This window comes from Stegostoma tigrinum, chromosome 14 (genome assembly GCF_030684315.1).
Source record: "Stegostoma tigrinum isolate sSteTig4 chromosome 14, sSteTig4.hap1, whole genome shotgun sequence".
Lineage (NCBI taxonomy): Eukaryota > Metazoa > Chordata > Chondrichthyes > Orectolobiformes > Stegostomatidae > Stegostoma > Stegostoma tigrinum.
This window is the reverse complement of record NC_081367.1, coordinates 45,348,041-45,368,188: the sequence shown is the minus strand read 5'-3', so window position 1 is coordinate 45,368,188 and position 20,148 is coordinate 45,348,041. Positions and strand designations below refer to the sequence as shown.

The 20,148-nt window shown below is 44.7% G+C and overlaps 1 protein-coding gene across 6 annotated transcripts in view; it reads right to left on the bottom strand.

Annotated features, from left to right (window-relative positions):
- The window catches only part of mcf2l2 (MCF.2 cell line derived transforming sequence-like 2), a 360,445-nt gene that overhangs the window by 285,638 nt on the left and 54,659 nt on the right, over positions 1-20,148 (bottom strand). For 4 of the 6 annotated variants that reach the window (XM_048541668.2, XM_059651115.1, XM_048541671.2 and 1 more), the window contains exon 1: positions 18,031-18,265. The exons of the other annotated variants lie outside the window; for them this stretch is intronic. In XM_048541668.2, the coding sequence (XP_048397625.2) occupies positions 18,031-18,172 (142 nt within the window). In that variant the 5' untranslated portion in view covers positions 18,173-18,265. Of the gene's footprint in view, positions 1-18,030; positions 18,266-20,148 lie in introns of those variants that run through there. 6 annotated transcript variants of the gene reach the window in all.

Below are 20,148 nucleotides of genomic sequence, written 5' to 3'. Positions count from 1 at the left end.
TCCTTTCCGAGAACTATTAAGAAAAAATTCTTCCTTTGTTCTTTCTCTGTTCAACATTTTTAACAGCTTAAACCAGATGTTCAATTTGGAATGTGAATCATACATGTATACCAAAATGCTGCTACTCTTCTGGCACAGGATGATTCTTTCAACTATTCTCCTTCAAAGGGTTTGAGAGCACAATGAAAAGCATGGCCTGGAGAGGAAATACATACTTTTATTTGAAAAATACCATGCCCATCATAGGCACAAATTGATAACATATCATCCATGCAGATTTGACTGCTGCTTTTTTAGAAGTAGTTGATCTGATGGTCTGTTCGACAATCAAAGCTGGGCCTTATTAAATATAGCCACTACCGCTTCATGTTTTTACATTTTTAGATACTAGTCTACAGTTTTATTCTGCCCACAGAAAACAAAGTGACCACAATCCGAACTCTGTACAAGGTTTAGGCTCGACAATTACGATTCTTGAGAACAACATTTTCTTGATCAACTCAATAAAACATACAGATTGAAGAATTATTTTCTTGGCAGAAGACTTCAAAGAGATTAAATAGTTAATATTCATTAAGACATCTTATCATTTGCAATGATAATGCAGAGTAATTTTGCACCGTTGCATATTTATATATTTATAATTAATTCAATTTCAGGGCCTTTGACCTTTTATATCAGAAAGAACTTGGGGAAAAAAGTTTTCAGTGAATTTTCTCCATAATTAATGAACTATTTACATTGGGGCTGATATTAGGTTGCGACTGGGAGTGGGATGGAGAAAACGGGGAGTAGTAGCAATTGCAAATCCATAAGAGGCTTGCTACATCTGAACATTTGATCTCAATGTGATCTGCTAGTTATAAAATTGTACTTCTGGGTCTTCAGTTCTCTTGCTGGAGAAACTCAAGGTCTGGTAGTATCTATGCAGAGAAAGCAGAGTTGACATTTTGAATCCAGTGACCTGTCCTGAAGAGGAGTCACTAGATTCGAAACATTAACTCTGTTTTCTCCACACAGGTGCAGCCAAACCTGTTGACTCTCCAGCAATTTCTGTTTCTGTAGCAAAGTTTAAAGATGGACTGTGGTTAATTAAGAGTTTAATAGCATAATAACGTAGCTTGACGTATTCCTGGAAACATTGAGGAGCCAATTGTAGGTCATCTTTTCTGTCAATGGTCAGATGGAACCTGCTGCCATCACCAAGACGACATGTGGGATGTTTCTGAGGGTATCAACAGCAGAAATATTGTTGTCAATTAGTGGAACCAGCCCAGGGTTCACCATGTCATAAAAAGGTGATTAGAATTGCAATTCATCTACTGCCTGTAATGTACACCACTGCCTACTCTGCTTCATCTAACATAGATGCAAAAAGCCATATGATGAACTACTGAAGTTTCAAAAGTATTTTCTATCAATGCCCTTGCACTGCCATTTACCCCAAATTTTATGCAATATGATTTATCTGACTGATAGTTACCATCACAGAATACACTGCATCCACCAGTCGCTCACAGGTCTGCTTGTTTTCCCTGACAAAAGACGGCTGAAAAGATAAAAGCAAGGGGCAAGGACAAAAGTGTGTCCTCTGTAAATTGTGCAAATGAAAACTACAGAGAAAAAGCAGTGAAGACCTGTGACATAATTAGAACCCAAACCAGCCGAGTTTAAAAGACTGTGTTTTTGCAGCAGTCTGATAGAATTTAAAACCTCTGATATCATTGAAGGCTCAGCGTGGAAAGGCTTAGAGATCCATGGATACATACAAAAAAATGTCAAATTACTAATGTCATGTTGATCTTTATATCCAAAGAACCAGAATGCTAGGAATGGAAACCATTCAGCAATGGTAAAAAGTCCAATGTAAACAACAACTGGAGTACTGTAAGTATTTCTGGGTACCACAGTTTAGGAAGGATGTATTGATCTTGAAGGCAAGTGCTCCACAGATTCATCACAATTATACCTGGACTTCAAGGGTAAAATTATGAGCAATTACATAAATTAGGATAATATTGCCTGGAATTTAGTGAATAAACAGTTGATTTTGTTCTCATTGTCATAAATAACAGTTAAATGTAATAAATTATCTAAACAACCATTAGAAATAACAAAGCGCACGATTTCACATTTTATCATGGCAAGTACATTAAAATTAACATAAAACACACATAACTTAACAGGCAAGCTGAAGAACTGAAGAAAAGTTACCTTTTCATTAACTAATTGAGACAATCACAATATATCTTCTGAAATCTTTTGCCATGCAGTGCATTTTTTGGCAGACCGGTAGCATCACAAAAATGAGTCCCAAGTTTCACCTAGCTTACCACTGGACGTACTTTTACCTGCCATGCCAATTTTCATCTTTCAGTGTCTTTTGGAAGTCCTTCCAATTCACCTTGAATATTCTAGAAATGACTTTCACTGGCCTTGCTTCAATGACTTATTGGAAAGTAACAGCTGGAAATGAACATACTGGTCATGCTGAACCTCCATTTTGATGTATACCCAAACAAATCAGATGAATAGGTATCATTTGCCAGTTCTATTGCTTTTTGTCTGCCAGCTGGGAACATATCAGGACTAAAAGATCATTGCTGCAGAGAAACATGGACTTAAAAACGTGTACACAACAGGGCCCCAATCTCCCACCCCCACCCATGTATATCATATAATCACAGAATCCCTACATTGTAGCAGCAGGCCATTGAATCCACACTGAACCTCTGAAGAGTATCCTATTCACACCTACCCCTCTACCCTATTGCTGTGACCCCATTCCACCTAACCTGCATATCTGAACACTACGGGTACTTTCCCCAACACCAAAATACCTAGCCTGCACATCCTTGGACCGTGGGAGCAAACTGGAGCACCTGGAGGAAGCCCATGCAGACATGCGGAGAATGTGCAAACTCCACACAGACCAAGGCTGGATCAAATCCAGGTCCCTGATGTATGAAGCAGTAGTGCTATCCACTGAGCTGCTGTGCCACCCCCTAGGCGGTCCTTGTTAATATCAAGGCCTAACATCAGCAATTTATTTTACCACTTGCTTAGTAATTTGGATTAAAATTTGGAAGAGACAGCAAGAACTGCCGATGCTGGAGTCAGAGGTAACACAGCGTGGAGCTGGAGGAGCACAGCAGGCCAGGCAGCAAAGGAGCAGGAAAGTTGACATTTCAGGTCGTGATCAAAGATAATGGGAACTGCAGATGCTGGGTCTAGGCCCGAAATGTCAGCTTTTGTGCTCCTGAGATGCTGCGTGGCCTGCTGTGTTTATCCAGCTCCACACTTAGTTGTCTTATTTCAGGTCGGGATCCTTCTTCAGATATAGGAGAGGGGGAAGGGAAGCTCTGAAATAAATACAGAGAGGAGGGGTGTGGCTGGGGAAGGTAGGTGGGATGGTGATAGGTGAGCGCAGGTAGGGAGTGGTGGGGAGTCCAGCAGCTCCAGAATAAGTAAATAATGTGGGTGTTTTCAACTGATCATGTGCCTGGTTTGCATGTGCTGGAAACTATAAGCATAAGACTGACTTTAAAGTCTCCAACATTTGACACAAATGCAGTGCATTCTTAAAATAGAAGCTCATTGCTACTTTTCTGGGCTCTTGCCCAAGACAGTTTGGCAACATTTACAGACAAACAAGTAGGAATCAGAGATGCTGCACTGCATCATGATTCACACTTCTGACCCTGACTCAGAAACGAAAAATTGATCTGAACATATTTCCAGTGCCTTTTTCTGCTTCATTCAGTCTGTAAACAAGTTTAAAGATTTATATATTTCTTGTTCTCAGCTGCTGTTTAAATTTGTGGTTCTGCTGGATCATTAGAGGAACTCAGCTGTAAAAGCCACTGGTCCATAAAAAATTATTAGGCAAGTATAATGACCATTCATATTTGAACCTTAAGGCTTTTGGCTTAATGACTGGTCATACAAAATAATATATTTTAAAATTCCATCTCCAAATATTTCTCATCAATCCAACAATAAATTCCTTCATCCTGCGTTGCTGAGGAAGACTGCCTTTGCAAATTTGTCATGCTGTAATAGTACCCTCTGTCCAGTAAGGGAGGCACTGTAAAGGCCTCAGTTTTGTATCTCCCAGTTACTGATCTGTACTGCAGAGAAATTCCTACACACTGACCATATCTACTTCTCTGCTTCTAAAACTGTTATACATTTTGCCTTTTAATAATAAGTAAAATGAGGATATTTTGCAATGCCACTGTGCCTGAAGATACATGTTCGAGTCATTTAGAATTTTTGCACAATGATATAAAATCAGCAACAACGAAACACTAGTCGATTTTTCATTTCTGATTTTCTTTTGCTTTAGGTGTGGTCTTCATTTTAATTAATGTGCTGCTGTTTTTGTTCTTGCAGAGAAACATTCACAAACAAGAAATGTGTCTCGTTGTATTTAATTAATAAATATTGTTCCATAGTGTTATTTTAGCTTAAAGATGACTCATTCAATACAATATTTTTAAAAACTACATCTCCCTATATTTCTTGTCAATCTTTCTCACAATAAATTCCTGCATCCCACATTGCTAAAGAAGACTGTCTTTGCAAATTGGTCATGCCATAATTGTAAAACCAGCCACAATAGAAACAGTCCAGTGTTTCATGCAAGGCATTACTAAATCATCAGAAGCTTTCCACTAATTGATGCACCCTATATTTACAGGGAACAAAGTTGATAAGCAAAAAGTGAACAATTAAGCAAAAAAGACTTCGAAAAACTTTAATATGGAGAGAGGTGACGCATCTACAAAAACAAAGATTCCTGACAATCAGGCCAAGGTGGTCAAAACTCTAATGCAATTTGAATCAGTAAGTTTCCATAAAGGGAATATTAGGATAAATAAATGTGCAACAGAATTGGAGGTAGCCTTTTTGCTTGGGTTGGTAACTGCAAAGGAGGTAGGAGAGACTCCTTAGGGATCCCCTCCATGGCCTCAAGCTTTCACCATACTTATTAATGACACAAAGGAATACAGGATGTATATCCTAGTTAGTTAATGACGTAAAGTTATCAGGGACAACAAACAGTGAAGTTGGAAGCTGGAAGGTTCAAATATATATAGATAGATTGAGTGAATGAGCAGAATCAAGGCAAAATGTGAAAAATTATGAGTTTAGGGACTCTGGACATAGAAAAGATAAATCAGTGTTATTTAAATGGTGAAATTAGGCACAGTCAAGGAGCAGAGATTTAAGAATCTGAATGCATTAATTATTAAAAAGTAGATCATTACAAAAAGCAATCAATAAGTGAATGGTTTTGCCGGATTTCACTCTGGAGGTGGAAACAGGATTCAGAAGATTTTCCAATCTTATGATCCCACTGATGGTGCCTGCCAATGCTATTTTTATGGCGGGGAGCAGAGACTGAGGTCGGTGATGTCCAAGTAACAAGTTTAAAAAGGGTCCCTCTACTGTCTGAGGCATTGCCCAAGTTCTGGAGATAGCTCCCTCATACTGCTCACCCCAAATCAGCCTACATACCCCTCAGACCCACATCTTGCCCACCCCGACATTCCCCAATCCATCCACCCAAAATAAACATAAATGTAACTTTTAAGCCCTATAATAATACCCGGGAAATATCTGACAAGCTCATAAATCTGTCAGATTAGCAAACGTTATTGGGATATCCATGTAAAAAAAAATCTAACGGCTCATAAAAATCTGTCAAGATAACCAAACTCTTATTCCCACAACAGCTGTGCCAACAAACCAGCTGTGCGGACTCAATTAATGGGTTTGGGCATCAAGCAATTACTGTATATACTCGAGTAAAAGTTGAACCAATGTAAAAGTCAATCCCCTATTTTTGGTCAAAAAAAAGTCTGGCATTTTCCATACGTCTCATAAAAAAGTCGACCCTAGATCTTCACAGACAACAGATTGACATTTGAGAGTCAAGGTATTATCCTGTGCATAAATGTTATGATCAGGAAATGAATCATTTTTTCACACTATTATGTATTTTGATGTACAATTGACACCAACTTGGCACAAAAATTTAAGATGCATCAGGTCAGAGTCAGCATACAACCTCCCTTTGTGTGCAGCTCAACTCCTCTGAACTCAGCTCACCTGTAGCACTTGTGGAATAGTCATATACCTAGTTGAGGTTTTGAAATTTCTTCTTCATTTTTTCGGTAAAAATGCCCTCTAGGGATCAATTGGTCTTCTGCCAACAATACAGTATTTTGGACTGTAGTTTGCATTTCAGCCCCTCAAAAGCAGTATCCATGTAATAGTTGATCCCATAAATTTCACCTTAAAACAGTCTTAAAAAATTTGAGTATTACACAAGTATATATAGTATAGATGATGAACTGCTGCTGTAAAGCTCCTTTCTCTCCTTTCTGTAGGCTTCAAGGTATCGTACATTTCAATTAAGTCACCCCTGAGCTTTCTCTGTTCTGTGGACAACAACTTACCGATTCGATCTTTCCTCATTGCTGCAATTTATGAACCCTGGTAACATTTTTGTAAAATAAAAACCAAAAAGAAGAACTGTGAATGCTGTAAATCAGAAACAAAAACAGAAATTGCTGGAAAAGCTCAACAAGCCTGGCAGCATCAGTTAATATTTCAGGTATATGCAGAAAATAGGGTGGGGGGGTTCAGTGGGAACTCAGTAAGGAGTAAATGATAGATGGGGATAGAGCCCAGACAGATAGATTACCATTAGACAGAGAAAGGAATGCATAACAATTTGACTATGAGGGTTAATAGTTATTAATGTGGAGAGGGCAAGCCCTAAAAGTTGGTTAACTTGATATTGAGTCCAGAAGGCTGTAGACTTTACAAGCAGAAAATGGACTGAGCTTTGCGGGAGTACTACAACAAGTTGGTGACAGAGATATTAGCCAGGGAACAGGGTGGTGTATTGAAGTGGCAAGCAACTGGAAGCTCAGGGTCTTGCTGTAGTGTCCCAGTCTAGTTCAACACAAGCTAGAAGAACAGGGCTTCATTTTCCGCTTGGGCAGCCAGCTGTACTCAATATTGAGTTCAACAAGCTGGAAGGTGAGTTTTCAGAAGATTCGTCACCATTCCAGGTAACAGTGAGCCTCCGATGAAGCGCTGGTGTTATGTCCCGCTTTCTATTTATCTGGTTAGGTTTCCTTGGGTTTGTGATGTCATTTCCTGCATTGGTGATGTCATTTCCTGCATTGGTGATGTCATTTCCTGTTCTTTTTCTCAGAGGATGGTAGATTGGCTCCAAATCAATCTACCATCCTGAGAAAAAGAACAGGAAATGACATCACCAATGCAGGAAATGACATCACAAACCCAAGGAAACCTAACCACATAAATAGAAAGCGGGACATAACACCAGCGGCTCACTGTTGATGTTACCTAGAATGGTGATGAAACATCTGGGAACAAACCGGCAAGCTCAGTGAACTAGCTTACATCTCGAACGCAATAAAGACCTACTCTCTTGTGGACCGAGAGGAGGAGAGAGCTATCTTGGAGGTGAAAGGAGGACGTCGGGTTGGCTGTGCACCCTTGCGACCAGTGGATCTTAATGCTGGCTTCGGCCTAACGCTGGTTCAGGGGAGCAGCCAACCTGCAACGATGGCTGCGGCAAGTGCTCGTGCCCCAGGTCAGGGGGTCCGGAACACCATCCGTGTTTCTGTAAAGAAGGTGGATGAAGGTGCACCTGTGGACCGAACCTTCTTCGTGAAGAGGGTCCTGTTGGACTGTTGTGGGTTCGCTGCTGCGGACATTTACTGCCTGCAGGATTTCCCCGGAGGAGGTTTTTACGACGTGACCTTCAGGAGTGCCAAGCTTTGCGAGCGCTTCCTGGAGGTTTTCAAGGAGAAAAGAGGTGAGGGCCCCCTCTCTGTATTGACCGCTGTCCCGCTGTTTGTGATGCCAGCACAGAGGAGCCGTATGGTGACTGTACATATGTACAACCCGCACGTGCCAGCAGTTGATGTCCTGACCTTCCTCGGAAGGTATGAGAAGGTGGAAGGGGACCTAACTGACATCATGGGCCCCTTTGGCATCTGGATGAGCAAGAGGCAGGTCAAGGTGACGCTGAGGATGGGCGTGGACGGGAATGTCGTACACCCACCATCCAGCTTCGCGATCGGCGGGAGCAAGGTCTACCTGACCTATGCAGAGCAACCTAAAGTCTGCCATGCCTGTGGTAGGTCAGGTCACGTGGTGGCCGACTGCAAAGCCACCATCTGCAGGGAGGAGGGACATCTTGCAAAGGATTGCCCACGAGAGAAAAGCTGCAACCTTTGCGGGGAAGCGGGCCACCTCTATTAGGGCATGCCCGCAGCGGGGGACCACCTACGCCCAGGTCGCCGGCAGGGGCAATGCGGGGCCAGCCCCCCCGGAGGAGGGGAAGGCACCAGGGCCCAGCAAGGACCCCACTAATGTGCAGGAGGGCCAGGCCGTGCAGGAGGGCCCAGCCCCGCAAGATGGGCCCGAGGCCAGCAAAGCACCCCTGCAGGCTCCGATTTCCCCCCTGACAACCCGGAGTCGATGGAGGCGGCGACAGGCGACCCAGGGGAGTGGACAACAGTCCGGAAAGCGAGGAGGAAGGTGCGTCGACGGGCCCAGGAACCGCAAACATCAGGCGGGAAGAGGCAAATACGGGGGGCTGTAAGAGCTCCTCTGACAAGGGGGATTCGGAGAGCGCCCACCCGAAGCAGAAGTTAAAGATCTCGAGGGGGAAGGAAAGCAGCACCCCGCTTCCAGGTGACGGGAGGCGTCCTGAGGCTCCCTCCGACACCCAGTCAAGTGCCGCTGGAGCACTGGCGGGCCCCCCGGAACTTCCAGGCGGGAAGGAGGAAACAGTGCGTCCCCAGCCTGACCCGGAGCCGGACCCTCCTGCCTCCGCACCCCTTTTGTACATCTTATGAATAAAGTATATTTTTTCCAAATTTAAAAAAAAAAGTGACGAAACATCTGAAAACTCACCTTCCAGCTCAGCGAGCAAACTCACATCCAGAACCTCAATCCGAGCTACAAATCTTCTCAAAACTCGCTGAGTTCAACAACTTTAGGGCTTGACCTGTCCCATGTGCTTGGACCAAACCCACATTGCAGGCCTTGTTATCACATCATCTATTGATGCACACACCATTGTTAGCCAATAACAGTCCCCATTAATAGCTATTCTCCCTCCTAGCTGGATTATTACCCACTTCTTTGCCTATCCAACTGTTCTTCTCTCTGTGGGCTCTATCCACACCTATAATTTACCCCTGACCCCGCTCTGACCTATCTACTTCATATAAACCAACACTTTCCAACCTACCAGCAGCTCTGAGGAAGGGTCATTTGACCCAAAGCATTTACTGTGATTTCTCTCTACAAATGCTGCCAGACCCGGTGAGCTTTTCCAGCAATTGGTGTCAGTGACCAGAACTCTATACAAAATTCCAGCTGTGGCCTAACTAAAACTAAAATACCAGATCCAATAAAAGGAAAACATTCTATATATTTTTATTACCTTATCTACCAGTCCTGCCACCTTGAAGGACCTGAGGACATACAGCCCAGTTTCGACCTCTATTGCATGATGATTTGATAACAGGACTAAAGTTGTTTTAGAGATAGTGGGAACTGCAGATGCTGGAGAATCCGAGATAACAAAGTGTGGAGCTGAATGAACACAGCAGGCCAAGCAGCATCAGACGAGCACGAAAGCTGACATTTCGGGCTGACACCCTCCATCAGAAAACGTCAGCTTTCGTGCTCCTAAGATGCTGCTTGGCCTGCTGTATTCATCCAGCTCCACACTTATTTACTGAAGTTGTTTTGCTGCAATTATAGAGCCTTGGTAAGACTGCACCTAGAATATTATGTGCAGTTTTATTTTAAAACTTAAGAATGAATACATTTGCCATGAAGGGAAGGCAACAAAGGTTCACCAGGCTGAATTTCTGGGATTGTTTTGATGAGGAGAGATTGAGCTTGTGTTCTTTATAATTTAGAAATACAAGAGATGAGCTTGTTGAAACACAAAATTCTTACAGGGCTTCACAGAATAGATGCAGGAAGGAGATTTTCTTCAGGTGGGGAGATCTAGAATCAGGGCAGACAATTGTCAGAAAGTAGAACTGTGATGAAGTCAAATTTCATGGCTCAGTGACAGTAAGTCTTTGGAATTCCTTGTGTCAAAGTAGTGTAGATGTTCAGTCATTCAATATAAGAAAGTGTTCAGGACAGTGTTTGACAGGTTTCTAGATGTTAAAAATACCAAGGATATTAGGATAATTTGGGAAAATGGTGCTGAAATTTAATATCAGCCATGATCTAGTTGAATGGTGAAGCAGGACCAAGCAGCCAAATGGCCAAGACCTACTCCTATTTCCCATGTAAGCACGTGCAGCCTCAGGCTGCGCCTAGGCAACTGAGTTTGCAGCAGGGACTGAAAACAATGGCCTGAGTCTTCACAATATTCAGTTTGTAAAATTTCTGCTTTTTCAATACTAGCTATAACTCAAGCCACTCTAATTCAGATGTAATACAAGGTCAAAAGAAATCCAAGGATCTATAAATTAGTCTGGTGCTCTTTGCGGAGGCTAATGCTACAGTTTTTAATTTGCTCACGCCTGTTAAAGTTGACAATAAGCATGGTACCGTCTAATTTGTCTGTTTGGAGCAATGGGCCAGCGGCTCCAATATTACAGGCTGTCTAGACAGTGGGTATGTTGAGCAGTGTGCACTAAAAGCATGTGGTGCAAGACAACACTCTGAGCTGTACAAGAGTCTATTTCATTGAATAAGAATTGCAAAAGACTGCTGCTGAATACTATTGCTACAATTGTAAACACAAGAAAAGAGAATAATCGGTTCTGAGTTGACAGATGCAGCCATGGAGATTCAAGGAGTGTAGATTAGATTCCCTACAGTGTGGAAACAGGCCCTTTGGCCCAACAAGCCTACACCGCCCTTGAAGCATCCCACCCAGACCCATCCCCCTATAACCCACTAACCCCTGAACACTAAGGGCAATTTAGCATGGCCGATCCACCTAGCCTGCACATCTTTGGACTGTGGGAGGAAACTGGAGCACCCGGAGGAAACCCACGCAGACACTGGGAGAATGTGCAAACTCCACACAGACAGTCGCCCGAGGCGAGAATCGAACCCGGGTCCCTGGTGCTGTGAGGCTGCAGCGCTAACCACTGAGCCACCATGCTTTCCTCAGGTGTAGGTGGATAGTCTTTGTGTGAACAAGTCAGCAAATATTCCACTTTCCTTTTGAAGGTGCAGTGACACTCCTGTCAAATCTAGGAACTCACCTCGACACCTCAATCACCCTATGCTATTTCTGGAGACTCTACAAGAGTGATCTCCTCCACACTGGAGAAGCGAAGCATAGTCTGGATGATCGCTTCGTGGAATATCTCTATTCTGCTCGCACAAAAAGATTGTGAGCTTCCAGTTGCCTGCCACATAATACACCACACTGTTCCCTGGTCAGCATCTCAGTCTCTGGCTTGCTGCAGTGTTCCAGCGATGCTAGGCACAAGCTGGAAGAGCAACACCTCATTTTCCACTTGGGGACCCTGCAGCCCTCCAGACTCAATACAGAGTTCGATAATTTTAGGGCCTAAATTGTCCCATATCCTCACCCCCTGCCCCATACACCAGGCCTTGTTATCACACAATGACTAACGTAGGCGGTGTGTAATAGCAGGCTAATGGTCCCCATTAACAACTATTTACTCTCCTAGCCAGATTGCTATCAACTCCTTTGTCTATTCAATAGCCCTTCTCTTTCTCTGGGCTCTATCCTATCATCTGTTCCCTACCTCCCCCTGCCCCAGCAACATTCTGCATATAGATCGACATTTTCCTGCTACCACCAGTTCTGAGGAAGGGTCACCAGACCCAAAACATTAACTCTGATTTCTTTTTCTCTTCACAGATGCTGCCAGACCTGCTAAGTTTCCAGCAACTTCTGTTTTTGTTCCCGATTTATAGTACTGCAGTGATTTCAATTTTTATTTAGTATTTAACTTGCTGCCACATTTCTTCTAGGCATGCCCACCTTGAAGTTCTGCTCCTCTCTCCGACAGGATTTCCATTCCAATGCCTCTTCTTGCCCACTGGCATTAATTTTACTGTCACTCCTAGTGTTTGACCAAGTATTTGCTAAAACTCGTCTCCACAGCCATATCACATTCCTCAGTGATAATGGGAACTGCAGATGCTGGAGAATCCAAGATAAAAAGTTTTTCTGATGAAGGGTCTAGGCCCAAAACGTCAGCTGTTATGCTCCTGAGATGCTGCTTGTCCTGCTGTGTTCACCCAGCTCCACACTTTGTTATCTCACATTTCTCAGTGACTGCGTCCAGCTCAGACTCACCCCATGTGGATTCCAACTAAAGTTTCAGCCCCCATGTTGTGAATCCTCCCAGGATCACAGGTGTCTCAGTGATGTCGAACGTTCCACGGACAGCTGCTCTCACCACATCCTGAGATCCACATTCAGTGCCATGCAGCATCACATGCACACTCTCAACCTATCTCTCCAACAGTATTGCATCACAGTAGCTCAGGGCTGCACCACTCCACAGTTCCACTTCATCCTTCAGCTCATTCATTGCGCTTCCTTTCAGGCATCAAGGTCCGCAGCATGCAACAACTCAGGGATACCCGTGGCCCTCTGGAACTTACCTCTCCTCCCCTTCCCTCTGATTCCATCCTGTCCCATAACCCCACCTCCCATCAGGTAGTCACCATTCCACCTAACCCTCCGCTCTCCAATACTAAATGTTCTGTCCTCAGCAAAGGCCTCGGCTTTATTCCTCTGCGTCCCCACCTTAATGAGTTTCAGGTATGACATGACATCAAACTCTTCTGCTGCCTTTGCCTCCATGCCCATTTCTTTGGGCAAGAATCCTCACCCAATCCCTCAGACCCCATCGCCCAGTTGTTACGGCACTGTCCCTCAACCTGGACCCCCCCCCCACCCTGGCCTTTTACCTGCACTTAATCTGTTCATTGAGAACTGTCAATGTGACATAGGTTGGATTTGGTGAGGGGATAGAGAAATTGAGGCAACCTATCTCCCTCCAAACTGACTGCAAACCATGCACTTAGATCCAACCCTGACTTTGTTACTAAGCCTGATATAGTCCAGCACTGCTATAGTCTGGCGTACTGACCTCTACATTGCAGAGGCTGAGTGCCAGCTCTCAAATACCTCCTCCCATCTTCCCCTGGAAGATGATCCCACCATGACCCATCAGGCCATTTTTTTTTTACTACGGTAACTGACCTCATTTCATCTGGTAACCTTCCGCCCACCACCCCACCTCACCTCTTCCAAGCTGATAGTTCCCCAGCTATGCATTGCTCATTTCTACCTCCTTCCAAAAATCCACAAACAGGACTGTCTGGACAGACCCATTGTTTCAGACTACTCCTGCCCTACAGAACTCATCTCTTCCTGCCTTGGCTCAGTCTTCTCTCCCCTGGTCCAATCCCTGTCCACGCACATCCGTGATCCTTTGGACGCTTTATGCCAGTTTCAAAGCTTCCAGTTTCTAGGTTCAAGCCGCCTCCTATTTACCATGGAAGCACAATCCCTTTACACATCCATTCCATGCCAGGAGGGCCATCGGGCTCTCCGCTTCTTCCTGGAGCAAAGGCGTGAATTGTCCCAACATCCCACCAGCATCCACATCCAGAAGATCAGCAGATGCCATTTCAGCCAACTCCAACGACATGCCATCACATGACACACATTCCCCTCCCTTCCATTCTCCAGAACACCCCAGTCCACTCTTCCTTCACTCTCAACAGCACACCCCTCTGCAGCCCCATGGCACCTACCCCTGCAACCTCCGAAGGTGTGACACGTGCCCATTTACCCCTCCCTCCTTAGCATCCAAGGGCCCAAAAGTAGCACTTCACCTGCCCTTCCCACAATCTAGTCTGCTGCATTTGCTGCTCACAATGTGGTCTCCTCTACATTGGGGAAATGAAGGATGGATTGGGTGACCGCTTCGTAGAACATCTACGTTCTGTTCGCAAAAAAGATCCTGATCTACCTGTGCCTGTCACTTGAACACTCCACACTGTTCCCGGGCCAAAATCTCTGTCTCTGGCTTGCTGCAGTGTTCCAGCAAAGCTCAACGCAAACCTGGAAGAACAACACTTCATTTTCTGCTTGGGGACCCAGCAGCCCTCCAGACTCAATATCGAGTTCAATAATTTTAGGGCCTAAGCTCTCCCAAGTCTTAGCCCCCTGCCCTACACACCAGGCCCCGTTATCACATAGCCTACCATTGCACACTAACTTTTGATAGTCACTAACAGTCCCCATTAACAACGATCTGTCAAGCAAGGTGAATAGTTATCAATTCCTTTGTCTATCCAACAGCTGTTCGCTCTCTTTGAGCTGTATCTTATCATTCACTCCCTACACCATCTCCTTCCCTTTTTTCTGCATCTAAACTGACATTTTCCCAGTTACCATCAGTTCTGAGGAAGGGTTACTGGACCCAAAACGTTAACTCTGATTATTTCTTCACACAGATGCTGCCAGACCTGCTCAGCTTCCAAAAACTTCTGTTTTTGAATCTTATTTACAGTTTGGCTGCCAGATCCTTTAGGTAACATTAGGGCTGGACACCTTCTGCAGCTGAAAGTTTGCTCTTTAGCAAGTGACAAGCAAATGAATACATACAAAGAATGTGTCACATCTACTAAAGAAGATAGTGATGTTACAGATCAGGATTTCACTTTCAAGGTATAAGGAGGATCAAAAATCAGTGACAATATAGAACCACAAGACAAAACAATTAGTGGCTTCTCATTAGAGAGTGGAGATTCTGGACTCAGTATTGAGTTTAACAATTTTAGGGCTTGAGGCATCTTCTCATGCCCTTACCACAATTCCCACACTTGACCTCTACATCGCCGAGGCCAGACGCCAACTTTCCAACACCACCTCCTACCGCCCCCTCGATCATGACCCCACACCCGAGCACCAAACCATCATCTCCAACACCATTCATGACCTCATCGCCTCAGGGGACCTCCCACCCACAGCCTCCAACCTCATTGTTCCCCAACCCCGCACGGCCCGTTTCTATCTCCTTCCCAAAATCCACAAACCTGCCTGCCCTGGTCGACCAATCGTCCCAGCCTGCTCCTGCCCCACCGAACTCATCTCCACCTATCTGGACTCCATCTTCTCCCCTTTGGTCCAGGAACTCCCTACCTACGTCCGTGACACCACCCACGCCCTCCACCTCCTCCAGGACTTCCAATTCCCTGGCCCCCAACACATGTTCACCATGGACGTCCAGTCCCTATACACCTGCATTCCGCATGCAGATGGCCTCAAGGCCCTCCGCTTCTTCCTGTTCCGCAGGCCCGACCAGTCCCCCTCCACCGACACCCTCATCCGCCTAGCCGAACTCGTCCTCACCCTCAACAACTTCTCTTTTGACTCCTCCCACTTCCTACAGACTAAGGGGGTGGCCATGGGCACCCGCATGGGCCCCAGCTATGCCTGCCTTTTTGTAGGTTACGTGGAACAGTCCCTCTTCCGCACCTACACAGGCCCCAAACCCCACCTCTTCCTCCGGTACATTGATGACTGTATCGGTGCCGCCTCTTGCTCCCCAGAGGAGCTCGAACAGTTCATCCACTTCACCAACACCTTCCACCCCAACCTTCAGTTCACCTGGGCCATCTCCAGCACATCCCTCACCTTCCTGGACACCTCAGTCTCCATCTCAGGCAACCAACTTGTAACTGATGTCCATTTCAAGCCCACCGACTCCCACAGCTACCTAGAGTACACCTCCTCCCACCCACCCTCCTGCAAAAATTCCATCCCCTATTCCCAATTCCTCCACCTCCGCCACATCTGCTCCCACGATAAGACATTCCACTCCCGCACATCCCAGATGTCCAAGTTCTTCAAGGACCGCAACTTTCCCCCCACAGTGATCGAGAACGCCCTCGACCGCGTCTCCCGTATTTCCCGCAACACGTCCCTCACACCCCGCCCCCGCCACAACCGCCCAAAGAGGATCCCCCTCGTTCTCACACACCACCCCACCAACCTCCGGATACAACGCATCGTCCTCCGACACTTCCGCCATCTACAATCCGACCCCACCACCCAAGACATTTTTCCATCCCCACCCCTGTCTGCTTTCCGGAGAGACCACTCTCTCCGTGACTCCCTTGTTCGCTCCACACTGCCCTCCAACCCCACCACACCCGGCACCTTCCCCTGCAACCGCAGGAAATGCTACACTTGCCCCCACACCTCCCCCCTCACCCCCATCCCAGGCCCCAAGATGACATTCCACATTAAGCAGAGGTTCACCTGCACATCTGCCAATGTGGTATACTGCATCCACTGTACCCGGTGTGGCTTCCTCTACATTGGGGAAACCAAGCGGAGGCTTGGGGACCGCTTTGCAGAACACCTCCGCTCAGTTCGCAACAAACTACTGCACCTCCCAGTCGCAAACCATTTCCACTCCCCTTCCCATTCTTTAGATGACATGTCCATCATGGGCCTCCTGCACTGCCACAATGATGCCACCCGAAGGTTGCAGGAACAGCAACTCATATTCCGCCTGGGAACCCTGCAGCCTAATGGTATCAATGTAGACTTCACCAGTTTCAAAATCTCCCCTTCTCCAACTGCATCCCTAAACCAGCCCAGTTCGTCCCCTCCCCCCACTGCACCACACAACCAGCCCAGCTCTTCCCCTCCACCCACTGCATCCCAAAACCAGTCCAACCTGTCTCTGCCTCCCTAACCTGTTCTTCCTCTCACCCATCCCTTCCTCCCACCCCAAGCCGCACCCCCATCTACCTACTAACCTCATCCCACCTCCTTGACCTGTCAGGCTTCCTTGGACTGACCTATCCCCTCCCTACCTCCCCACCTATCTTTTCTCTCCATCTTCGGTCCACCTCCCCCTCTCTCCCTATCTATTCCAGAACCCTCACCCCATCCCCCTCTCTGATGAAGGGTCCAGGCCCGAAACGTCAGCTTTTGTGCTCCTGAGATGCTGCTTGGCCTGCTGTGTTCATCCAGCCTCACATTTTGTTGTCTTGGATTCTCCAGCATCTGCAGTTCCCATTATCTCCCACACTTGACATTGTTATCACATGGTCTGCTATTACACACAACCCATTGTAAGCCACTAATTGTCCCCATTAGCAGCCATTCATTCTCCTAGGCTGACCGTTATCCATTCTTTTGTCTGTCCAACTGTTCTTCTCTCTCTTTGGGCTCTATTTCCACCTGGTGTTTACTCCTTATCCTCACCACCTCAACCTCCCCACCCCCACCAAATCTTCTGCATTTAAAAACAACTTTTTCCTAGCTACTATCAGTTCTGAGGAAGGATCACTGCACCCAAAATGCTAACTCTGATTTAACTCCACAAATGGAGTCAGACCTGCTGAGTTTTTCCTGTAGTTGTGTTTTTTCCCCCTGGCTTCTAGAGCTGTTGCAATTGCCTGCATCTAAACATTGCATTTCCCTACAGAAAAAGCTTCATTAGATGCTGTCTGGCTCATTATACATAAATACCATTGATAGGAGAGTTAATCTGCTCTTCAATGTGAGTACAAGCTGTCACAATTCAAATCCAATTTCATACCTAGCTAAAATAATGTGGGCTAAGTAGTCCAAAACCAAACATAATTACCAACATGCAACTACTACAAGTTCTTCTGCTACATACCGACATACATACTGCATACATTACTGTCTGCATTAATGGCTTATATATAAGCTAAATCTTGGAACTGAACAGAAGCATATAATTCATCCTTTATCTTTTTACTTCATTTTAATGTTCAGACATACAAAAACAGCTTATTATATGGACTCAGTACCCATTCCTAATCTTCTTTATCATTTATAATACAAGATTTATTTTGGACCATCAGGCACATATTTAGTTTTAATTCATCTAAAGCATACCATAAAATGTAATAGTTTTCACCAGTCTTAATCAAAAGTTTAATACATACATTTCTGCTTTGTGCTCTCCAAATGCCGACACATTTGTACAAAGTGGAAGTAAGACTTCATTTCACCTTCAGAAATCCGGACAAGAGGAAAAGGTACATCCCAGGTTCCACAACAATCACAATCACAATACTGATAAGTCATTGACTGCGCTCAAGGTTTATGTCCTCACTTAGTGTAAGTGTTCGAGGAATATAACTAAAATGCTTTATAGTCATATGATTCCTTAGTACTTTATCCAAGGTCACATAGTATATTGGCTAGCGTCATGAGGCTAACTAAGGGAATCTTACCAGTGAAGCTTATTGGCTCCTGGCTTGCGACTAATAATAATTAGCTGTCAGCTTGTGCATCTACCTTTCATTCTAGAAGATTAAAGGCACACGTAGCTAGCAGCCTTATATTCACTATTTCTTTTAAGGAGGTTGTTTAGAAATTCATTACCTGATTTTCAAGCTGACTAACAATTTACCAATGCATAATTTACATACATATTGCAACCACGTGCTGCAGTACATTGCTGCATAAATTCTATCGACTAGGTTTTTTATATTAGATGCATTTGATTTAATCCCACTATGAAAGCAAGCTTGAACAATTTAAACTAATTTAAATCCTTGATGTTCAACTGAAGATTTATTGTTAACAAATGAGTTCTGCAGTGCTTGTAATGAGGTCAAAGTGAAAATGTATTTGTGTATCCTTAATTGCCCCTGTGAAACTTGTAGTGAGCCATATTCTCATCACTGCATATCAGATGGTGTAGGTAACACAACGTGTTGTTGAGAAGATCCAAGGGAATGAGACCTACTGACAGCGAAGGAACAGTGATATATTCACACTCCGGATGGTGTGATGAGCAGGGAATCTTGCTAGTAGTGGGTGCTTCCATGTTTCTAAAGCTTAATCCTTCTGGGTAGAATAGGTTGTGGGCTTGGGGGATGCTTTTGAAAGAGTATTGGCAAGTTACTACACTGTGTACTGGAAGTAGATGAAGTTAGTAATAATGGTGGAGGAGGAGACGCTGATTCAGCTGGCTGCTTTTTCCAGAATCTGGACCATGCCCTAGAATGTTTTCCAGAGGGTGCTCACAGCAGAAAGCGGGCAGCGTTCCATCACACTCTGTGTGCCTTTCAGTTGGTTGGTAGACTTTGGGAAATAAGCAATGAGTTTCTCACCACAGAACACCCCAAACTCTGATCTGCTGTTGCAGCTGCAGTATTTGTATGGCTGTTCCAGTTGTGTTTATGGCCAATAGGGATTTCCAATAATCTTGAGGGTAAATGATGCAATGATGGTAACATTGTTGAGTGTCTAGAAAACATTGTAATATTCTCACTTTTTGGAGATGGTAATTGCCTGGCACATCTGTAAAGTGAATGCTACATGTCATCTATCAGCTGTAGCCTGTTTGTTATGCAGGTTTTGCTGAAAGAGTGCACAAATTTGAGGAATTGTGAATGGCACTGATCATTGGGCAATCATCAGTAAACTGCCCAATTCTGACATGATGATGGAGGAAAGGTCATTGATGAAACAGTTGAACGCCACTGAGACAATGAAATTTCTTGAAGTGTTGACCTAGAGTTGAAATAATCACCTTTCAACAGAAATGACCATATTTTCAAATATGGCAACGTTCAATGGGAACGTTTGCTCCCTGAATCCCACTAACTTCACTTCTGCTAGAGTTCTCTGATGTCACACTCAGTTAAATGTTGCTTTCCTTCCAAGAGCAGTAACTGACGCCTGGAATTAAGCTATTTCCTCCATCTTTAGACTGGGGTCGTGGTGAGGACGAGAAGTGATTTTTGATGGTGAAACCCAAACTGAGCATTGGTGACCTAAGTTATTGATGAATAGTTCTTTTTGATAGTATTGTTGACAACATTATGCTTCACTTTGTTGATGATTGTGAGACCAATGGACAACAGCTGGTCAGATTAGAAAAATCTGTTTTAGTGGAGAAGATATAGTCAAGTAAATTTTCACTTTATCAGGTATATGTTAGTGTTGTAGCTATAGCCTTAAGATTATTAGTCCAGGAACAAAATTACTATGCCACCATAACCCTATCATTGTAAACCAGCTTTTGTGGCAAAGAACACGTTATTAAGCTC